Source organism: Panulirus ornatus, chromosome 5 (genome assembly GCF_036320965.1).
Source record: "Panulirus ornatus isolate Po-2019 chromosome 5, ASM3632096v1, whole genome shotgun sequence".
Lineage (NCBI taxonomy): Eukaryota > Metazoa > Arthropoda > Malacostraca > Decapoda > Palinuridae > Panulirus > Panulirus ornatus.
The window spans coordinates 2,975,762-2,998,261 of record NC_092228.1 but is presented as its reverse complement, the minus strand read 5'-3'; the positions used below and the strand labels follow the sequence as shown (position 1 = coordinate 2,998,261).

Below are 22,500 nucleotides of genomic sequence, written 5' to 3'. Positions count from 1 at the left end.
GTAATAGTAGTAGTAGTAGTAGTAGTAGTAGTAGTAGTAGTAGTAGTAGTACAGCAGCCGCATTAGTAGTAGTAGTAGCAGAAGTAGCAGTGGAAGGCCCCCGACACATCGCCATACGACATCATGTTACGTGACCCAGGGTTTCCCACGGGACAAGACAGTCAGATGTGGTCAGTGTGTGGAGTGTGTGACCTTCCCTCTGAACCATCGTTATGGCTGCTGATGGTGACGCAGTAGTGTGATGGTACATGTATAACGTATCGCCTCTGGGGATCTCCTGCCTCCCCCAGCACCATCCAGTATCGACCAGTGGCTAGTGGGGCCAGGATGTGCAGGAGATCAGTCTCCCAAGATGTCTCTATACATGGCAGTACAGGGGAAGGACAGGAGACCTGATGGTCTACGACGAGATTATCTGCTGGAGGACAGTACATGGGAACGATAGATAACACAAGACCTGATGGTCTATAACGAGGTTATCTGCTGGAGGACAGTACATGGGAAAGCCAGATAACATGAGACCTAATGTTTTACGAGTTTATCTGCTGGAAGACAGTAACAGAATCCTAAATTCCTAATTTGTATACAGTCGTTGGATCTAAGATAGCAAAACTGAAGTTTCCTCCCCTCCCAACACTCTCCGGCAAGAAAATATCTTTGAAGAAACACCAGAATATAATGATAAGGAAAATCATAGGAAAGATTGAATGGAAAACACACTGTGATCAGGTTACAACCACCAGATGTCTTGGTGGTGATGAATTTTGGTAACTACTACAATAACATACAAAGATGATGATGTACGTGTATATCATCATGCTATTCCTGGACAGCTTCATCACGAACCATTACATTTCTTATTCAAAGTAAATTAGTATCATTCAAGTAATTGTCTAGCAGTTCTTTGACAGTAATGATAGTTTTTGTTTGACTGCATCTGGCGGAAGTTTACTAAATGTTTTATAAATTTGCTGATTAAGAAATTCCTGCCAAAGTTCGTATTCAGTTATCTATTTCTTCAATAGTTCTCCCTTGCTATATCAGGTCATCGTATACTTATCTAATGTAGAGAAATTATGATGTTATATCGTCGAAAATGATGACTTTTCAAATCATCTTTGATTTCCTCGAAGTCAACAGCTATTTGTTAGAGAATATAATCTTGGATCTTCAGGTATTTCCTCGCGACTTTTATTTCTGATCAAGGGAATCAGACTTGTTTCTCATCTTTGTATTCGTTCTAGTGTTTCTTTTGTCTCTCATATAGTCTGATGACTAGACTTCTGCAGTGTATTCAAAATATAATCTGACTAAAGTCATGTAAAGAACAAGTAATTTGTCTTTTGTTTCATTAATCATATTTCATGGTTATGGTAAACAGAACTGTTTGCTTTATTATATGCAGCTAAGCACCGCTTTATGTAAATTAGGGCATTATTTATTTATGACTGAAACTTATTTTTCTTCCTGTACTCCTAACAATGTCGTATCAAAGAAGTGATATTGATCTTAAATGTTTTTATTTTTTCTTTATGATCAACAAATTCGTCACTTTGCGTTTGCCAACAGTGATGGTCATTTGCCATCTCTGTGACCGATACATTAATATATTTGAGTCATCAAAAATCTTCCTTCGTTTGCAAATTTATTTTCCAATTTTGTAGCGTCGGTAAATTTTCAGCCGGTAATAATTTTTCAAGAACTTCGAATTTTTGTGGTTAGGAGGGAAAAACCGAGGTGATGGAGGGCCAGAAAGATGGAGGGACAGAGGGATGGAAGGACAGAGGGATGGAGGGAAAGAGGGATGGAGAAACAGAGGGATGGGGGGACAGAAGGATGGAAGGAAAGAGGGATGGGGGAACAGAGGGATGGAGGGACAGAAGGATGGAGGGATAGAAGGATGGAGGGACCGAAGGATGGAGGCTCAGGAAGGAACACCTCAGTCCACCGCATTGTGGTTAAATTGATGTCCTGAACGTATCCTACAAGAGACAGGGACTGTGCGTGTGTGTCACAGGACCGACCATCCTACTGTGTCTTGCAGGAGGCGAAGGGCCGAGTCCTAGACTCCTTCACACCACCAGTGGATCACAACACCCAACCTTTATAACTACCTGGACGAGAGCTATGACCAGACCTCACTTGTAATTAGCTACTGGCGCTGTACAGGGGAGGGAGGTGTACACTGGTGGGGCCCCGTCATCCCTTGTACTGTGTATACTGCGGGCACTCACAGCTTCCTTGTTCACTCCGTGTGTCGTAGACTGCTTCTCCCTGGCTGTCTTGCGTCCGTCCAGATGAGGAGCGACGACGTACCTACTCTCTCTAGTCACCCTCCACTCCTCCCTCCTCACCTCCCTCTCCCGCCCTACCCCATCCTCGACCCTTCATGGGTTGGGGTAGACACCCTCGAGTCTACTCTTTGATCCCACACAGTACTCTTTGAAGTCGCTTTCCCCCGAGCCCTTCCGTCTTATCCCTCTAAAGCCTGGAGGCAAATTCCAGAGTTCCACAAGGAAATAAAAAGTGACGGCGATCATTTCCATGTTTGCTGGTCTTGTCCTCTTTGTGGGGAGGGAAGCTAGCTATAGTGCGAGCCAGCGATCTTGAGACCCAGCTACGTTGGGAGCCAGCGATCTTGAGACCCAGCTACGTTGGGAGCCAGCGATCTTGAGACCCAGCTACGTTGGGAGCCAGCTTTCCCCACGACCATGATGGAACTCCCTCCAGCTAATGTTCCAAGTCTGTCAAGACTGACCGACGAACATATGTCGTCTTGCTGGGGCAGTTTACCTCACGCCGGGATCTGGCCAGACTTTTTGATGTCTTGCGTTTCTTTCAGCCTTACCGATCAAACTGAAGTTCCTGAAGTCCTGTGGGTCTAGAACATCCAGGGGACGTCGGATCAACTCCATCTTTCCTCCGGGACTTGGAGAAAACAGAGAGGGTCGAGCCCAGTGGATCCATTCATATCTTAAGCACGACGAAGGTGTTCTCACCCGGGAGGGAGCGAGGTCTTGCTAGATTTCGTCATTATCTACGGAGTTACCATGAACATACAAGTCCCACTGACGGCTAGCTGTAGCCTGACGGGAGGGCAGAGGATGTAGGCATTGTCACCTCAGTGGGAAAGCTCTCTCTGGGTCTCATCACCTCATTGTTCATATCTGTGGTTCATCCTGAGAAAAGATGTTTTCCTGGGATGAACCAGTTCACCTGGACGTTATCTCCAGGAGTCTGGCGGGTGTAATCTTGGTTTGTTGTCGTGTCAGAGCCTGAAATGTCTCACTAGGGGAACTTCATCCGTGTTTTATCCCACACGGTAGAATCCTTTCATCATTTCCATCACAAAGTTCTAATTCCTTCGCTAAAGATTTAAAGTCTTTCGTCTCCGGAGCTTGAGGCAGGTCCGCGGTGGCAAGCTACTGAGTCTTCCCTAGTGTTTGTGTGTCTCATCACTCGTGTCCAATACAGTGTTGTCGTGTTTAGACAAAGTTCTAATATTCCCTCTGGTCTCTGTGACACTGAGGACCTGAGCTGAGTTAAAAGTGATATAAAGCAAGAGTGAGGCATCATATACATATATCACCTTCCACAATCCATTCTTATACAACTACTGTCCCACTCCCTCCCATCTTTACTCGCCCTACATTCATGACAGAGTGTAAACTCTCGAGACTTGCCAGACAACAGGCACTACCAACACATCCAGCCAGTCAGTCAGCTGCTACGTACAACACTCCGGCCCAGTAGCAAATCCGGGAAGTTACAAATATATTGAAACACAACATACCTAACCGGCTGACAACAAAATCCCACTTAGTTACAAACTTGGCAACATTGCCACCATAAACCTCTTCAAACTCCCCAAAACTTTTCCTCCTCTTCCTTCTCCCGCCAGCCGCTCCCTCTCACCGCTGTCATCGTCAACAGCCTCACTCCTTGAAAAACTTATTCACAACAGTCGACCAAAACATCCCACTCCCCACCCTCCCAGCACGGCCTCAGACCCCCTACACTCCACCACCACACCAGAGACCAACCATCCACAATATATTCTGGATGGCTTCAACCAAACATATGCCGTTTCTCCACATCACAAACATCAGCAAAAAGGTCAGAAACAAACTAAATTATTTTAGAAAACTCATTGGCACTAGTTTCCAAGTAAATCGCCTTCACTATGAATTATATTTTCCATGCTCAGTCACTTGGTACTTCACGAAACATACCGAAAACAACGGAATATTGTCAACACTCGCAAGCAACCTACTGACCACAAAGACTCAACATCTGCACATAGAAACAAAAGTAATTCCATTCCAGCATTACCTCGACATGCTTAGCACCTAATTCCATACAACAGCAGTGGTCCTAACCCAACCTCCAATTCTAACAGCAAACATCGCCCTGCCATATATAGTCCCCACCAGAATGACCCGACCAACACTGAACAATCCTGCTAACCAGTCTTGAACAATATCCCGCAAATTATAAACCCATCTGAAACTGCACCACCCAGACAAACACGGGTCACACTAACACATCCGCGCTCTGGACGCAGCCCGTCTCTTCAACAACACAAACATCAACTCCTCATAACCCAAGACCCGTCATGTCCACTGTGCAGCTCACCACACAATGAAGACATCGAACACCTGCTCCTCACCTCCACAGACAAATACACATCACCACACTGCACGACCGGTGGATGTGGGTGACTTCCTGAGCGCTGTGGGAGCTCGGGGGCTCCAGGGTTGCAGGGCCTGAAAGGCGAGGTATATATTAGGCATGAACACGTACTAGTGTGACTGGACAAGCATTTCAGATGTGTCTATATGTAAAGCCTTTCTTCTAACAAGCCATTTTCTTTCTTTTCAGAGACGGATATCGTATCGGTGATGACGTGAGCCAAGAATAGACTAATGCATCACACGAGTTATAGACAGCAGAAGACAGTTAAATGTGAATTACATTTGAAAATAAGGTAAAGAAAGATGTAAAAAGAAGAAAAAAGAATGAAAATCTTAAAAAACAAGAAAAATGAAGAAAGACAATACTTAAGATAATAATTTTGTGTAAAAGATGTATGTGGAAAATACGTGTGAATGGCAAGGTCTTCCAAGAGGAAGTGAAAAACGGAAAATAATAAACTTAAAGTAATCTGTAAAGAACAATTGAAGTAATTACCTTTGAATACCATTGAGTTTTACATTATTACGATAATAGTTACCACAACTACCACCATCCCTCATCTTGAAAACCATAACCCCAACCACCACTACCACAGGGGCCCCCAACCACCACCATCACCACAGAGGGGCCCCAACCAGTACTACTACCACCACCAACAACTATCGTGAGGGCCCCAGCCACCCTCACGCATCGTGAGGGCCCCAACACCACCAGATCTCGGCTTTCGGGCCCCGCTCACAGCCACCCACACGTTGTGAGGGCCCCATCCACGGCTACCCACCCGTCGAGAGGGCCCCACCCACCACAACCACCAGAGCGGGCGACCCACCCACCCATCACGTGGGCCCCACCACCCACCATCATCCAGGGCGGTCGGCTCCCTCCCGAGATTCAAGATGTACGGGATGGTGGGTGGCGGGGGCGGCGCCTCGTCAGGGGGTGGCGGGGGCAGCAGCAACAAGTCCAGCAGCACACGTCGTGCCACCCAGTACCGCTCCTCGGCCGCCCCCGGCACCACGGGCGGCGGCGTGACCCGCACCGCCCCCCGCTCCCTCTACAGGAGACTGCTTGCCTTCATCAAGCAGGCCTGGACTGGGGTCAAGTTCGGATCTGGTACGTCACACGTCTTCCTCATGCATACGTTATGTGATATACAACCAAGTGTCCATGCTGCGCTACACTCAGTAGCAGGGTTAGGATGAGACTTCTTTAATGATACAACCACGACGCTGAATTGTACACTCGAAGCCACACATTAATTAGGACGAGTACACTGGTGTGTGTGTGTGTGTGTGTGTGTGTGTGTGTGTGTGTGTGTGTGTGTGTGTGTGTGTGTGTTACACAGATAATAACGACAATCCATTTTCTGTGTAGTTAGTTCTGACGACTATGACCCCGGGAACACCTGACCACATAACCCGACCATTAGCTTCCTCAGGTGTACACCCTAACTGCCGCTCAGCCCAAATTGTTAATTAAACTGCAATTAGTAATTACCTTCATGATGATCCAATTCGATTGATCTTAATTACCTCGCGTCCATACGCTGTCAGCTGCGAGGTTTTCCGGCAAGCGAACTTCTAGTGAGTTGTGTAATTAACCACTAATTCAAAATCTAATTTCCCAGAGGCCTGTGACTGTGGTCAAGGTGGTTACGATTGTTTGAATGAATGAAACTGATTACAGTCGTGAAAATGATGAAGATCATTCCTGGGGGGGGAGTCTCTCTCTCTCTCTCTCTCTCTCTCTCTCTCTCTCTCTCTCTCTCTCTCTCTCTCTCTCTCTCTCTCTCCTGTAAATCTGATGAGAATATGAATTAACAATATCCCTGGGCTGAGGGGGAGGAAAAAAAGAAAAAGAAGAAGAAGAAGAATGCCGCTCATGTATCTCCTGAGTGTGGCAGAAGGCGACTAAGAGGTGGGTGGGTGGGTTCCCCTCCTCCTGTATTATCACATCTCAAAAGGCGCAATAGAGGAAAGAGACGTAACTTTGTTTTTTCCCCTTTAAAGGTTCAGCCATTTATTGTTGAAGATACCAACCTGTGGACGGAAAAAGGCGGGAGACAGCGACAAAGTATAATAATAATAAATATATATATATATATATATATATATATATATATATATATATATATATATATATATATATATATATATATATGGGGATTATGTTGCGTAGCTATGATCGTATGAAGGGGCACATATCACAGGGCCTTTAAAATATGTAGGACACATGTTGCGTGGCCATTTAACATATTCGTGGGTCAGGCGATGTGAAGACAACACAGCAACTTCAGGACACAAGTCCCAACTATCAGAACAAGTGTAGCTTAAGGTGTAGTTTTAAGTCCCACATATGGGCAGGAGTCCCACATAAGACAGAGACAGTGTATCCCGACGTATGGCGTCGGTATGGAGAATATATACAAAGGAAATATTGGAGAAGGTTTCTGGCTTCTCCAGATACATGAGGACACCCCGCCGAGGTGCAGGAAGATAGCGGGTCTGGGGAGGTTAGTCAGGGGGAGGCAGGCTTGAAAAGAGCTAAGTGCTTGGGGAGATGAGGAGATTGGCGCTCTGCTCGGGGAGAGGAAAAGAGAGGGGGCGAAAGCTGCCAGTGTTTTAAAGATATCTCAAGGAACGGATGGTGTAACTTTAATCTCCCCAGAGTAAATGATTCGATAGTTTCAAGGTTGGGAGTTTGGACGTGACGTTTTCTATAACGGGGGGGTGAGCCAGGGTATCAGATGGAGGAAGATGTTCTGTGGGAGTTGAGTAAATTGAGTCCAGTTCCGATGTTGCGTGTGTTCGAATCCCGTGTTGTGTGTTGCATGATGTGACGCAGGGACACACCTCAGGGGTGTAGTGTTGTTGCAAGGAGTATTGCCGGTGGTGAAGGAGGGGGAAAAAGAGAATGGGGGTTGGGGGCAGGAGATGTTACGACACAGAGGAGTGTGGGAGAGTGTGGGAGTGTTGCGTAAGCTGCATGGGAGAGAATAAAAAGGCCTGCTTGAGACGTGAGAAGACGGGACCATGCCATAGGAGAGATGGTGTTGCAGGAGACACAAGATAATGGTACGATCATGAGACCAGCCAACAGAATCCAAACATGGATCAAATCACCGTCTTTTGTTTTGCAGTTGACAACAGACCTTACGAGGGAGGATAGAGGTTGATGGAGAGGGTGGAATAGAGGCTGATGGAGTTGGTAGAACCCATAAGATCTTCTTTCATCTACCACAGCCACAGTTCTGGGTAGAGGGAAGGACGATTCACGTGACATGCCACACACACATCATTGGCACGGTGTGGGACGTGGTGCAGCGGCACCCCCTCAGGTCCTGTGTAGGTCTCGGCCAAGGGACAAGGCAGGCAAGCAAGCAAACAAGCAAGCAAGCAGCCAACTAACCAGAGTAAAAGAAGAAAGTATCATCAGTAAGAGAGAGAGAGAGAGAGAGAGAGAGAGAGAGAGAGAGAGAGAGAGGGAAGAGAGAGAGGAAGAGAGAGAAGGAGAGAGAGAGAAGGTGTCAAATCACGGGAAAAAGGAAGAGGTAAGTTCACAGATGAGAAGCGTCGGGGGAAAAATGTCACTCTAATGTTAGCCTCCAAATGTCACTCTAATGTTAGCCTCCAAATGTCACTCTAATGTTAGCCTCCAAATGTCACTCTAATGTTAGCCTCCAAATGTCACTCTAATGTTAGCCTCCAAATGTCACTCTAATGTTAGCCTCCAAATGTCACTCTAATGTTAGCCTCCAAATGTCACTCTAATGTTAGCCTCCAAATGTCACTCTAATGTTAGCCTCCAAATGTCACTCTAATGTTAGCCTCCAAATGTCACTCTAATGTTAGCCTCCAAATGTCACTCTAATGTTAGCCTCCAAATGTCACTCTAATGTTAGCCTCCAAATGTCACTCTAATGTTAGCCTCCAAATGTCACTCTAATGTTAGCCTCCAAATGTCACTCTAATGTTAGCCTCCAAATGTCACTCTAATGTTAGCCTCCAAATGTCACTCTAATGTTAGCCTCCAAATGTCACTCTAATGTTAGCCTCCAAATGTCACTCTAATGTTAGCCTCCAAATGTCACTCTAATGTTAGCCTCCAAATGTCACTCTAATGTTAGCCTCCAAATGTCACTCTAATGTTAGCCTCCAAATGTCACTCTAATGTTAGCCTCCAAATGTCACTCTAATGTTAGCCTCCAAATGTCACTCTAATGTTAGCCTCCAAATGTCACTCTAATGTTAGCCTCCAAATGTCACTCTAATGTTAGCCTCCAAATGTCACTCTAATGTTAGCCTCCAAATGTCACTCTAATGTTAGCCTCCAAATGTCACTCTAATGTTAGCCTCCAAATGTCACTCTAATGTTAGCCTCCAAATGTCACTCTAATGTTAGCCTCCAAATGTCACTCTAATGTTAGCCTCCAAATGTCACTCTAATGTTAGCCTCCAAATGTCACTCTAATGTTAGCCTCCAAATGTCACTCTAATGTTAGCCTCCAAATGTCACTCTAATGTTAGCCTCCAAATGTCACTCTAATGTTAGCCTCCAAATGTCACTCTAATGTTAGCCTCCAAATGTCACTCTAATGTTAGCCTCCAAATGTCACTCTAATGTTAGCCTCCAAATGTCACTCTAATGTTAGCCTCCAAATGTCACTCTAATGTTAGCCTCCAAATGTCACTCTAATGTTAGCCTCCAAATGTCACTCTAATGTTAGCCTCCAAATGTCACTCTAATGTTAGCCTCCAAATGTCACTCTAATGTTAGCCTCCAAATGTCACTCTAATGTTAGCCTCCAAATGTCACTCTAATGTTAGCCTCCAAATGTCACTCTAATGTTAGCCTCCAAATGTCACTCTAATGTTAGCCTCCAAATGTCACTCTAATGTTAGCCTCCAAATGTCACTCTAATGTTAGCCTCCAAATGTCACTCTAATGTTAGCCTCCAAATGTCACTCTAATGTTAGCCTCCAAATGTCACTCTAATGTTAGCCTCCAAATGTCACTCTAATGTTAGCCTCCAAATGTCACTCTAATGTTAGCCTCCAAATGTCACTCTAATGTTAGCCTCCAAATGTCACTCTAATGTTAGCCTCCAAATGTCACTCTAATGTTAGCCTCCAAATGTCACTCTAATGTTAGCCTCCAAATGTCACTCTAATGTTAGCCTCCAAATGTCACTCTAATGTTAGCCTCCAAATGTCACTCTAATGTTAGCCTCCAAATGTCACTCTAATGTTAGCCTCCAAATGTCACTCTAATGTTAGCCTCCAAATGTCACTCTAATGTTAGCCTCCAAATGTCACTCTAATGTTAGCCTCCAAATGTCACTCTAATGTTAGCCTCCAAATGTCACTCTAATGTTAGCCTCCAAATGTCACTCTAATGTTAGCCTCCAAATGTCACTCTAATGTTAGCCTCCAAATGTCACTCTAATGTTAGCCTCCAAATGTCACTCTAATGTTAGCCTCCAAATGTCACTCTAATGTTAGCCTCCAAATGTCACTCTAATGTTAGCCTCCAAATGTCACTCTAATGTTAGCCTCCAAATGTCACTCTAATGTTAGCCTCCAAATGTCACTCTAATGTTAGCCTCCAAATGTCACTCTAATGTTAGCCTCCAAATGTCACTCTAATGTTAGCCTCCAAATGTCACTCTAATGTTAGCCTCCAAATGTCACTCTAATGTTAGCCTCCAAATGTCACTCTAATGTTAGCCTCCAAATGTCACTCTAATGTTAGCCTCCAAATGTCACTCTAATGTTAGCCTCCAAATGTCACTCTAATGTTAGCCTCCAAATGTCACTCTAATGTTAGCCTCCAAATGTCACTCTAATGTTAGCCTCCAAATGTCACTCTAATGTTAGCCTCCAAATGTCACTCTAATGTTAGCCTCCAAATGTCACTCTAATGTTAGCCTCCAAATGTCACTCTAATGTTAGCCTCCAAATGTCACTCTAATGTTAGCCTCCAAATGTCACTCTAATGTTAGCCTCCAAATGTCACTCTAATGTTAGCCTCCAAATGTCACTCTAATGTTAGCCTCCAAATGTCACTCTAATGTTAGCCTCCAAATGTCACTCTAATGTTAGCCTCCAAATGTCACTCTAATGTTAGCCTCCAAATGTCACTCTAATGTTAGCCTCCAAATGTCACTCTAATGTTAGCCTCCAAATGTCACTCTAATGTTAGCCTCCAAATGTCACTCTAATGTTAGCCTCCAAATGTCACTCTAATGTTAGCCTCCAAATGTCACTCTAATGTTAGCCTCCAAATGTCACTCTAATGTTAGCCTCCAAATGTCACTCTAATGTTAGCCTCCAAATGTCACTCTAATGTTAGCCTCCAAATGTCACTCTAATGTTAGCCTCCAAATGTCACTCTAATGTTAGCCTCCAAATGTCACTCTAATGTTAGCCTCCAAATGTCACTCTAATGTTAGCCTCCAAATGTCACTCTAATGTTAGCCTCCAAATGTCACTCTAATGTTAGCCTCCAAATGTCACTCTAATGTTAGCCTCCAAATGTCACTCTAATGTTAGCCTCCAAATGTCACTCTAATGTTAGCCTCCAAATGTCACTCTAATGTTAGCCTCCAAATGTCACTCTAATGTTAGCCTCCAAATGTCACTCTAATGTTAGCCTCCAAATGTCACTCTAATGTTAGCCTCCAAATGTCACTCTAATGTTAGCCTCCAAATGTCACTCTAATGTTAGCCTCCAAATGTCACTCTAATGTTAGCCTCCAAATGTCACTCTAATGTTAGCCTCCAAATGTCACTCTAATGTTAGCCTCCAAATGTCACTCTAATGTTAGCCTCCAAATGTCACTCTAATGTTAGCCTCCAAATGTCACTCTAATGTTAGCCTCCAAATGTCACTCTAATGTTAGCCTCCAAATGTCACTCTAATGTTAGCCTCCAAATGTCACTCTAATGTTAGCCTCCAAATGTCACTCTAATGTTAGCCTCCAAATGTCACTCTAATGTTAGCCTCCAAATGTCACTCTAATGTTAGCCTCCAAATGTCACTCTAATGTTAGCCTCCAAATGTCACTCTAATGTTAGCCTCCAAATGTCACTCTAATGTTAGCCTCCAAATGTCACTCTAATGTTAGCCTCCAAATGTCACTCTAATGTTAGCCTCCAAATGTCACTCTAATGTTAGCCTCCAAATGTCACTCTAATGTTAGCCTCCAAATGTCACTCTAATGTTAGCCTCCAAATGTCACTCTAATGTTAGCCTCCAAATGTCACTCTAATGTTAGCCTCCAAATGTCACTCTAATGTTAGCCTCCAAATGTCACTCTAATGTTAGCCTCCAAATGTCACTCTAATGTTAGCCTCCAAATGTCACTCTAATGTTAGCCTCCAAATGTCACTCTAATGTTAGCCTCCAAATGTCACTCTAATGTTAGCCTCCAAATGTCACTCTAATGTTAGCCTCCAAATGTCACTCTAATGTTAGCCTCCAAATGTCACTCTAATGTTAGCCTCCAAATGTCACTCTAATGTTAGCCTCCAAATGTCACTCTAATGTTAGCCTCCAAATGTCACTCTAATGTTAGCCTCCAAATGTCACTCTAATGTTAGCCTCCAAATGTCACTCTAATGTTAGCCTCCAAATGTCACTCTAATGTTAGCCTCCAAATGTCACTCTAATGTTAGCCTCCAAATGTCACTCTAATGTTAGCCTCCAAATGTCACTCTAATGTTAGCCTCCAAATGTCACTCTAATGTTAGCCTCCAAATGTCACTCTAATGTTAGCCTCCAAATGTCACTCTAATGTTAGCCTCCAAATGTCACTCTAATGTTAGCCTCCAAATGTCACTCTAATGTTAGCCTCCAAATGTCACTCTAATGTTAGCCTCCAAATGTCACTCTAATGTTAGCCTCCAAATGTCACTCTAATGTTAGCCTCCAAATGTCACTCTAATGTTAGCCTCCAAATGTCACTCTAATGTTAGCCTCCAAATGTCACTCTAATGTTAGCCTCCAAATGTCACTCTAATGTTAGCCTCCAAATGTCACTCTAATGTTAGCCTCCAAATGTCACTCTAATGTTAGCCTCCAAATGTCACTCTAATGTTAGCCTCCAAATGTCACTCTAATGTTAGCCTCCAAATGTCACTCTAATGTTAGCCTCCAAATGTCACTCTAATGTTAGCCTCCAAATGTCACTCTAATGTTAGCCTCCAAATGTCACTCTAATGTTAGCCTCCAAATATCATCCAATGCCAAAACGTAACTCTTTTTTTTGCCGGGTCGTAACACCACGGTTCTCGGTCCTTCCTTCCTTAACAAATCCTGACGTAAACACAACAAGCAGGTCAGCTTCGTGCAGGAAACTCCGGCTCATCCTACCACACCTTCCATGTCAAATATTTACCTTCCACCCCGCTCCAAAATACTGGGGAAAAAAAAGAGACAAAAAGAGGCGAAAAATAAACATTTTCACACAATATATATATAAAAATCTCTACCCTATTTCGGAGTCCTGTATGAAAAATGGTGATTTTTCACCCCCCTCCTCTTATAGAAACTATAGCTTTTCCCTCTCCACTTTTATATTTATATAAAACAGGCCCCCGCCCCCCCCCCCCCCCTTGTATATTCTGTATGATGCCTTAAACCTTTTCTTCAAATGCCTTCAATACAGTTAGTGTGCCCTTACCCACACTATGTAAGAGCTAAAATGTTAAGATTTACGATTTTTCAAGATTAAGATTTAATTTTGTATTCTATAGAATGCTAAGAGCTTCCAGCTTAAGCTTATATATGACACTAAGCTTTTTAAACTTCATTCTTGTCATAATGTCTTCAACCTGTTAGCTGTATTCAAGCTTACGTCCAGATAAGCTCCTGTATTCAAGCTAAAATCTTCCACCTCAGCCTTGTTTCAAAAGCAAAAAACCTTCCACCCGGGCATTCTATCACAGAAATACCCCTCCACCTAAGCTATTTATAAAAGCTAAAATCCTTCAACCCAAATCCTGTATCAACCAGACAAAAGGTTTCCTCCTAAGTAGCTGCACTAAAGCTAAAACTGTCCCTATCTAATTATTGTAACAAAGCTGAATCCCTACACGTGCTATATATGGAAGCTAAAATAATCTATTTGAGATTAAAGCTAAAATCTTCCAGCTAAGCTCTGCATCAGAGCTATATCTTTTCAACTACACCTTGTATCAAAGTTCAATCTCACGTCTTAAAAACCTGATGTCAAAGCTAGATTCTTTTCACTCAGTGACCACATCAAAGCTATAACTTTTCTACAATCATGTTCCCCATTACTATGAAATGACCTTTGGGGTCACTGCTGATGACTGTGGCAGTGAAGTGGGGTCATGCTTTTCACTGCTGGTGACACAGGTAGAGACGATGGGAGTGGGTTAAGAGGAGGTACAGTGAACAGTGAATCTATGGTGAAGGGAAAGCTATACAATAGCTAGTGACGACAAGCTGTGGTAGGAGCCGCTGCGGGAGGATGTGTTAGTGGTAGCTGTGGTAGGAGCTACAGACAAGCATACTCTTTCCTTATCAAACCTTTCAGATGAGAAAACGAATAAACATTTAAAACAAGAAACGGCAAAGTCCTGAAATTCCCAACACTTTTATGATAGGATCAAGTCCTCTTGAAATTTTCCGTCAACAGTAACAGTTTCCGCTGAAACAAACCATCTTTTTATCCTCTTAATTATTTCGTAACAAGGAAATGAAATAATCTGGCATCATTAGCAGGAAAAAAAAGGTAAGATTAATGAGTATCTGGCCTCAGTTGTGGCCTTATACGTATGACCTTTTGAAGTTAAAAGTTCACAATAGCCTTTTAACCTCTATTACGTCAGCATGTAAACAAAAAATCTCCCGCGCTGTATTTGCCTTTCGCGCCAGTCCAGATCCACAGAGAGAAGCGCGCGAAAGTTTATTTACGTGGGTGACGTCACGGCAGGAATGAAAATATTCCGTTCTTAGAAACCCTTTAACAGCGGATGACGATCACGGTAATGGAATCTAATTCGACGCTTTTCGTAGTAGGTTGGTCCAGGAACAGACTACTGTGTGTGTGTGTGTGTAACTTGGAATTACCGATCGCTTTCAAGAGAGAAGTGTCAGGGTTGTCCACTGATAACAAATACATCATATTCATCAGAATTTAATCCCTTGAGCACGACAGTACGACCTCCCTGAGAACGACGGTACGACCACCCTTGGAGCACGATGGACTGTAGGGTGTGTGGCATGGTGAGAGAGAGAGAGAGAGAGAGAGAGAGAGAGAGAGAGAGAGAGAGAGAGAGAGAGAGAGAGAGAGAGAGAGAGGACTTTCCCAGAGTATGTTGTGGAAGAGTTGAGTCATATTCAAGGTTGGTCTGTGACAGAGGTTACGGCTCTCTGAGATGTCATAACAAAGCAGATTATTATCTTTGTCATCTCATCCTGCAAGTTAAACTGAACATTCCATTCATCTAAGTAATCACATACACTCTCTTTAATTAAAGTGACTAATACTGTTTTAACCCGAAAACTGACTAATCAAAAATATAGTAAAAAAGAACAGTGAATGAAGATGATAAATGAATATATATATATATATATATATATATATATATATATATATATATATATATATATATATATATATATATATATATATATACACACACACACACACACACACACACAACACACAAACACACACACACACACAAATAGCACTCAAAAGAAAGGCGGAATTATATTTTCCCAAGACGGAGGAAGGAAGAGAGAAGTAAAGATAATTAACTCCCAGCCCCGGAAAGAGCTAATTAGCAACAGGAAAAGAAAACAGAAAAATGGGACAAAAAACTCAAAAGGAGGAAAAATATATATCCTAAAACCACAAGTGGCAACATGATGGAAGACTATAGCAGACAGAGAGCAGGACACAAGATGGTTTCATGACGGAAATACCTTACAAGCAGAACACAAGCAACAGGGAAGGAAAAGGTAACTATACTACAAGTAACAGGGAAAGAGCAAGAGGTAAACCACAAGCAAAGTCACGCCAGAAACAAGCTAAGGATAAGCAAGGGATGGGAGCAGGTAAACTACAAGGAACACATGGACGTAACGAGCGACAAGCAAAAGAGAGGACGTAACAAGGAAGCCACAAGTAAACTAGCAGCAACAAGGAGATAATAACGAGTAAACGACAATCAAGCACTCAACAAGCAGGAAGGAGCTGGCAAATTACCACACTACAAGCAAGACGGAGACACTCACAAGCAAACGACATGCACTAAGAGGATCAAGCAAACTGCACGAAACATGGACGCAAACCAATAGCAAGTCGCCATCTAACAAGATGACCATAAGCACCATCGTGTTATCTAACAATGATGGGTCGTCCGCACAAGTCGTTATGGGTCGTGTCTCCACAAATCGTCAGGAAGGTCATTATGACCAGAGGTCATGGGGGAGATGAGTCACTAAAGGTCACCAGGAAGGGTGTCTCCAGAGGTCACCGGTAAGGTCGTGAGGAAGGGTCGTTCACAGAGGTCATTGGGAAGGTCGTTTTCTCAAGTCGTGGAGGAGGGTCGTCGCCAGCCACGACCGTGGGCCACTTGAGCCTAGGACAGGAATCAGCATAGTAATGATGTGTTGATTGGTTAGAGCGACGTGCTGGGGGAAGCAAGCACCCACTGGGGATTGTCTGCTGGGTAAAGCGAACACCCACTGGGGATTATCTGCTGGGGAGAAGCAAGCACCCACTGGGGATTATCTGCTGGGGAGAAGCAAACACCCACTGGGGATTGTTTGCCGGACCTCCGTTGTGTCTTAGTGTGAGGGCAACCCACAAGACGTTATGTAATCACTCTGCAGTGTTGGCCCGTCACTTTACTGTCATCTACCCGGAGAGTCATTCTAAAAAATGCCCGTTAAGAACGCCCTCTGGTGCATCTTGGTCGTTGTTCTTACCAGTGGCGGACATGGCATGGGTAAATACACGCCCCAGCCACACGCCACCTCTGGTGTGAGGAGGAATAATAAGACAGAAATAAAGTAGAAATGAATCATAGCTTCGCAGGTGCCTGTAGACCTGATTCTTCAAGCAAGACGAAAGATGAAACACGGAAGACAAGTGCACAAATTACCAGCTGGTCTTGAAATATTCTGTCTAATTTTAATCTTCCCGCCAAATATCACACAAAATGATCCACACAGAAATCTAACATGACTCACCCTTGTTCATGCCACTCAAATATTTGAGAGGAAATTATACTCTACCATGTCGCCATGACACCAACAGAACAAGACAGAAATACCTTTAAAAATGCACTTTACAGTGAGGTCAAAAGTTGTATTAATGAGGTCAAAGGTTGTACTAGTGGTCGATACCAGCAAAGGTTTGTTTTTTCCTCTGTGTCAAGGTCAGAATCATATTGTAGTGTCTATATCATTTCGCGTTTTCCTTCAACATTAGTCACAATTTTTCTCTGTGGTCGTAACATTAGTGTCTATCAGGGATATTCAGTATTGCCATATCAACTACTCTCTGGGGGTTGTCAGTGTTTCCATGTTGCCATATCATGTCAATATTACCATCGCATCCTCTGACCTATAACCCCACCGTTCCCAATAACCCTCTCTCTCTCTCTCTCTCTCTCTCTCTCTCTCTCTCTCTCTCTCTCTCATTGCCACCAACCTCTTTCTTTGGGGACATCATCACTGCTACCGACCCCCCGCCCCCAGTCTCTGGGGACTTGAAGACCAGGTGAAGCTTCCATTAACCCCAGTCTCTGGAGTCTTCACGACCCGCCAAAGTTTCTATTAAGCCAAGTCTCTAAAGTCTTTTAGAACCGGTACCACCGTCGGCCCCCCCAGTCTCTGGGGTCTTCAGGACCCGGCAAGGGGGTTGTCTTCGACCACCGTCTCTGGAGTGTTCAAGAACCCCCAGATCCATCTCTTTGAGGTTCTTGACAATGGTTTCCACCGCTCTCCAGGTTCAGTTGTCAGATATTACTATAATCCTTACTATACAGGCAGCCAGGCGTGAGGGAGGGAGACGCTTCACATTCGTTCTCCAACACCTCCTCCAACGCAGTCTTACCACCACCTCATCCTCCAACAACGCCATCAGTGATGGTGGCCAGGCTTGGAGGCACCACTTCTTCCCCAGCTACCCACAACACTGTCATTTCCCAATCTCCACACCTGTTATCTCCCCAGCCTCCCAAAGACATTCATCTGCCCCACATCCTCCCCGCACTGTCATCTCCCCAGCAGCCTCTCCCTAGCTCTTTTGTATCACTCCTACTCTCACAACAACCCCCTCCCCCCATACACCCTTTCGCTCCTCCAAAATTCTTTCCCTACGACTCGCCCTGTCTTCCTCTCCCACAACTCTCCCCTTCCTCCTCTCCCTATCACCTACCTCACTCTCTCCCCCTATTTCACGTACTTCCCTGGTCAACACAGTGCTAGTCAACTCCCACCTTCGCCCAAGGTATTTTGGAATCTATCTCAGGAATACAAAAAAATATCTCGCCAGCTATTTTGAACGCTGGGAGACCTTTATTACTTCACTATATACCGGTTACCAACGTAATTCCAATAAATCCCAGGCCTTCCATAATGAACTTACAACAATTATCATCTTGAGCCAGACCGCAGAATTGTGTGAATAATTCACACATAATTACTTATTTTTATTATTATTATTATTATTATTCCGAGTTCAGAACTGATGATGGCAGAGGACGCGATCGTCCACCTGTCTCGCTTTGTGCTGGAGTGGCCGGGAGCAATTTTCTGCTCAGCACAAATTATGTCAGTGCTGTTGCGACATGACACAAATGGAGTGTTGGCGGGAAATTGTCGCTGACGTTAGACAGACGTAAAGAGAGAGAGAGAGAGAGAGAGAGAGAGAGAGAGAGAGAGAGAGAGAGAGAGAGAGAGAGAGAGAGAGAGAGAGAGAGGACCTGTGCATGGGGAAAGCAAAACAGACCTGGTGGTTTAATGACTTGGTTATCTCTGGTGGCTGGAGTGCTTGCAATGACAGTTTGCGCAAAAAAAAGGTAGGCTAACGCGTAGCGCTCACCGCAAGATGGAAAATAATACAGGTTTACGAAGAAAGAATTGCGTGTTGTCGAGTGTTGTGCATGAGATGGCGAGATTTTATGTACACGTAGTGAAAGCCAGACAGTGTGGGTGAGGCTGAGAGATAAGGCAGCTCCCTGGGCCAAAGGAGTGACACTTAACAGCCACTGAGGTGCTCACTGCGAAGCCTCCCTGATATCAAGGTGGGGAGTGTCTGTCATATATATATCCCTGGCCGACAACCAGGGGAGTAAAAAGGATCCTAAATTCCTTGTCTATATAGATGGAGATGGGATGGGAAAGCAGACGGCTCCTCCTCCTCCTCAACCCACCACAATAAATGGAGACAGGACAGTAAAGCAGAAGGCTCCTCCCACCATCCACCGCTCCCTCCGGCACATCAGCCGACGGTGAAATAACTATGGAAGAACACCATCATGTCGTACAGAGAGCGTACTACCAAGGAAATTTTATGGGAAAGTATGATTGGAAAACATTCTCCGGGTTCAAAAGCCGCAGACTCTAGGCAACAGGAATTCTTATCAGTTACTCTTTAGAAAGAAAATTATTCTGAAGTTCGTGCTGAGTATAATTCACAAACAGGATTATACACTGATAATCAATATCATTAAAATGTATTGTAGGTTTTCGCTTTGACAGTTTTTACCGGTACTTGAGTCGAAAGTCACGTATCTCCTATGATCAAAAAACTTAAACCATGTTTTTATTATATCTTTGTTTTTATCTCGTCTTAGATTTCACACAGTCGCCCATGAAACTGTATATCTAACGTGAAAAATCAAAGCGAGAGATATATTATCAAAACCGTTTAGAATTCTTGAGAAATATTCATAATATCTTAGAGAGAGAGAGAGAGAGAGAGAGAGAGAGAGAGAGAGAGAGAGAGAGAGAGAGAGAGAGAGAGAGTCCTAATGTTGAGATAAACTGGTTGACGGGGCCGGAAGACATGGCCAGAGGTACTACAGTAAGGCCAACGAGGTGAAGCTGTACATAAGTCAACACAAGTCAACAAGGAGGTCACATAGCCTAACCCAAACATCTTGTTCTTGTGACCAACTTCCCTCCGTCATTTCTCGACCTTCTTCATTTATCTTGGAACATTTATCCTACCTTATGTCTGGTTCATTTACAGATCCCAGGATATACTGACTTTCAGGAGTAAATGCATATGTAATCGGCCTGTGATGAATGCACAGCAAGCGCTTTTAAACTAACTCAATACAAAACAAGACTGGGGTCTTACCCGCGTTTCAATTCCTAACCACAGTCTTCAGCATTCAACTGAACCATATAGCTATCCAGTTTGGCTTAAAATCGTCAGTTTGATATCAAAACGTATCGACGACTGAGAAAGTCAAATTCTTAACATTATGGTACAGATATCATATAAGCGTTATATAACAATTCACAAACTGAAGTCAGATTTTAGACATTCGGACACGATGTTTACTTAACAGGACAGACCGGCGGGCGCCACTGGCTTAGAGTTCGTGGGGTTGCATAATGAACTATTTACCTGAGTAATTCCTGGAACGGGCTCTAGAGGGCTCTGGTTCTGACCTCTACATATAATCCCCCTTCACGTGGGGTTCCAGGCATACCAAACTGACTTCTCTGTACTCAAACAGCTTAATTATGAGCCTGGAAACTGTGTACCTTGAACACGAAGGTAGTATCCTTCGTTATTATGACCTGGTAATTTTGACTTGGCACCTTAAGGTCGGGTCAAAGACTAGACCCTCATACCCAAGGGTCGTTACATCGTGCTCAAGAGTCGTGCTCGTCGTGTTCAAGCGTCGTATCGTTACACACACAAATGATTATTATAATCACTTAGTTAACACCTAATCTTGTTACGACTGTCGAAGTAAATATAATCAAATACTGCTCTTCATAGTGAATGTTTCCGTACAATATTAACCCAAAATAATATGGAATAGTATTCCTATATATACAACCCTCATCCACTGTCTCCCAGATTTACAATGTATTCACAAATATAATCCTATGTATAACTGGTCATAATACATAAATCTTACTGTTATCTTGATATAATTCAATATGAGTACTTCCATATGCTATTTATATTACATCATGTTCTATATGTGCGAAAGTATCCGTTGTATATCGTTCATATAACTATATTATGCCATGCATACACTTGGGTATATATCACCTACACTATACGGACTAAGCAAAGTATAAAAGCTAAATTCCACTATATAAACTCAACTAACTATATAAACATAATCACTACAATAGATCAAGCGCAAAATTGGAGGTTCGATGGACAGTGGCATTACTGTGAATACCACGACTCTCTCTCTCTCTCTCTCTCTCTCTCTCTCTCTCTCTCTCTCTCTCTCTCTCTCTCTCTCTCTCTTCTCTCTCTCTCTCTCTCCCCTGACACGGTCTCCCTGCTCTCCCCGCCAGAGACGGAGCTGGAGATCACAGAGCAGGAGCCCCGCTACCGGCCTGAGGACATCAACGCGCTCTGCCGTACCACTCACTTCACCAGGCCCGAGCTGCAGCGCCTCTACCGGAGCTTTAAGGACCGCTGCCCTACCGGGGTGGTACGTGAGGACGCCTTCAAGGAACTCTACTTCCAGATGTTCCCCAAGGGAGGTACGTCACGTGATTGGCTGTGGGGGCGGGATGTTGGCCAAGGAAAGTATGTGATTGGCTGAAGGGGCAGGTGAGGGAGGGGGACGTTTGCTAAGAAAGGTACGTAATTGGCTGAGGAGGAGGAGTATTCCGCAACGAAGGAGTACACGATTGGCTGAGGAGGCGGGGTATTCCCAGAGGAAGGAGTAGGCGATTGGCTGACGAGGTAGGGTGACCTCTAAGGTACGTGATTGGCTGAGGAGGCGGGTTGACCTCCAAAAGAGATACGAGATTGGCTGACAAGGGGGTGTGGCAGAAATGGTGGGTGGTGATTGGTAGGTAGGGGAAGGGCGGCGGGTGTGTGGGAAGGCAGAGAGTGATTGGTGGGTAGGGGAGGCGTGGCATGTTCGTGATTGGTGAGACAGTGTTAATGCAAGGGGGAGTTATGTGACTAGTTTAAAAAGTGGATATGGGAAAGGCTGGAGGACGGTGATTGGCGGGGATGAGAGGAGGGGCAGGGATGCTTGCTGGTGATTGGTGGGAGGGGCAGCGGAGGGAGTGAGATAGTGGTCAGCGATTGGTAGGACAGTCAGGTGTATGGAATACTCAAGTGATTGGTATGGGCAGAAATGAATATGGTGATTCTGCCAATCCGAGGTCAGTAGGGGACTGGTTACTCCATGATACACTGAGTGTCAGTATTTACCCCAATCAACGATTAGAGATCAGCGATTGGTTGATATACCTAATCAACGAAGGTCAGGGGATTCGAAGATATATATACCCACTGGATATTTGGGATTGGGAGATATACTTCTGGGAAGTTAGACATTGGTCGAGAAACTCCTTAGAAGTTAAGAGACAATGAAGTTAAGGATCGCTTCACGTTCCCTCTACGAAGCCAAGACTGGTAGGAATTCAATCGCTAGATGTCACTAGTGTGTGTGTGTGTGTGTGTGTGACTAACGTCTCAAAGGAGAGGGAAGTACAGAAGTTCAAGTTTTCCCTCTTGTAATGAGGTTCTTTGTTTTGGGTTCTGAGGACTGTGTATATACTCGGTGGTTGGCGATATGGCCGCCAGGGGATGGATAG

General features: G+C 44.1%; 1 protein-coding gene across 1 annotated transcript in view; it reads left to right on the top strand.

The window, feature by feature from the left end:
• The window catches only part of LOC139746668 (A-type potassium channel modulatory protein KCNIP1-like), a 52,776-nt gene that overhangs the window by 21,166 nt on the left and 9,110 nt on the right, over nucleotides 1-22,500 (top strand). The window contains exons 2-3 of the mRNA XM_071658116.1: nucleotides 4,882-5,808; nucleotides 21,238-21,429. Coding sequence (XP_071514217.1) covers nucleotides 5,592-5,808; nucleotides 21,238-21,429 — 409 coding nt within the window. The 5' untranslated portion in view covers nucleotides 4,882-5,591. The remainder of the gene's footprint in view (nucleotides 1-4,881; nucleotides 5,809-21,237; nucleotides 21,430-22,500) is intronic.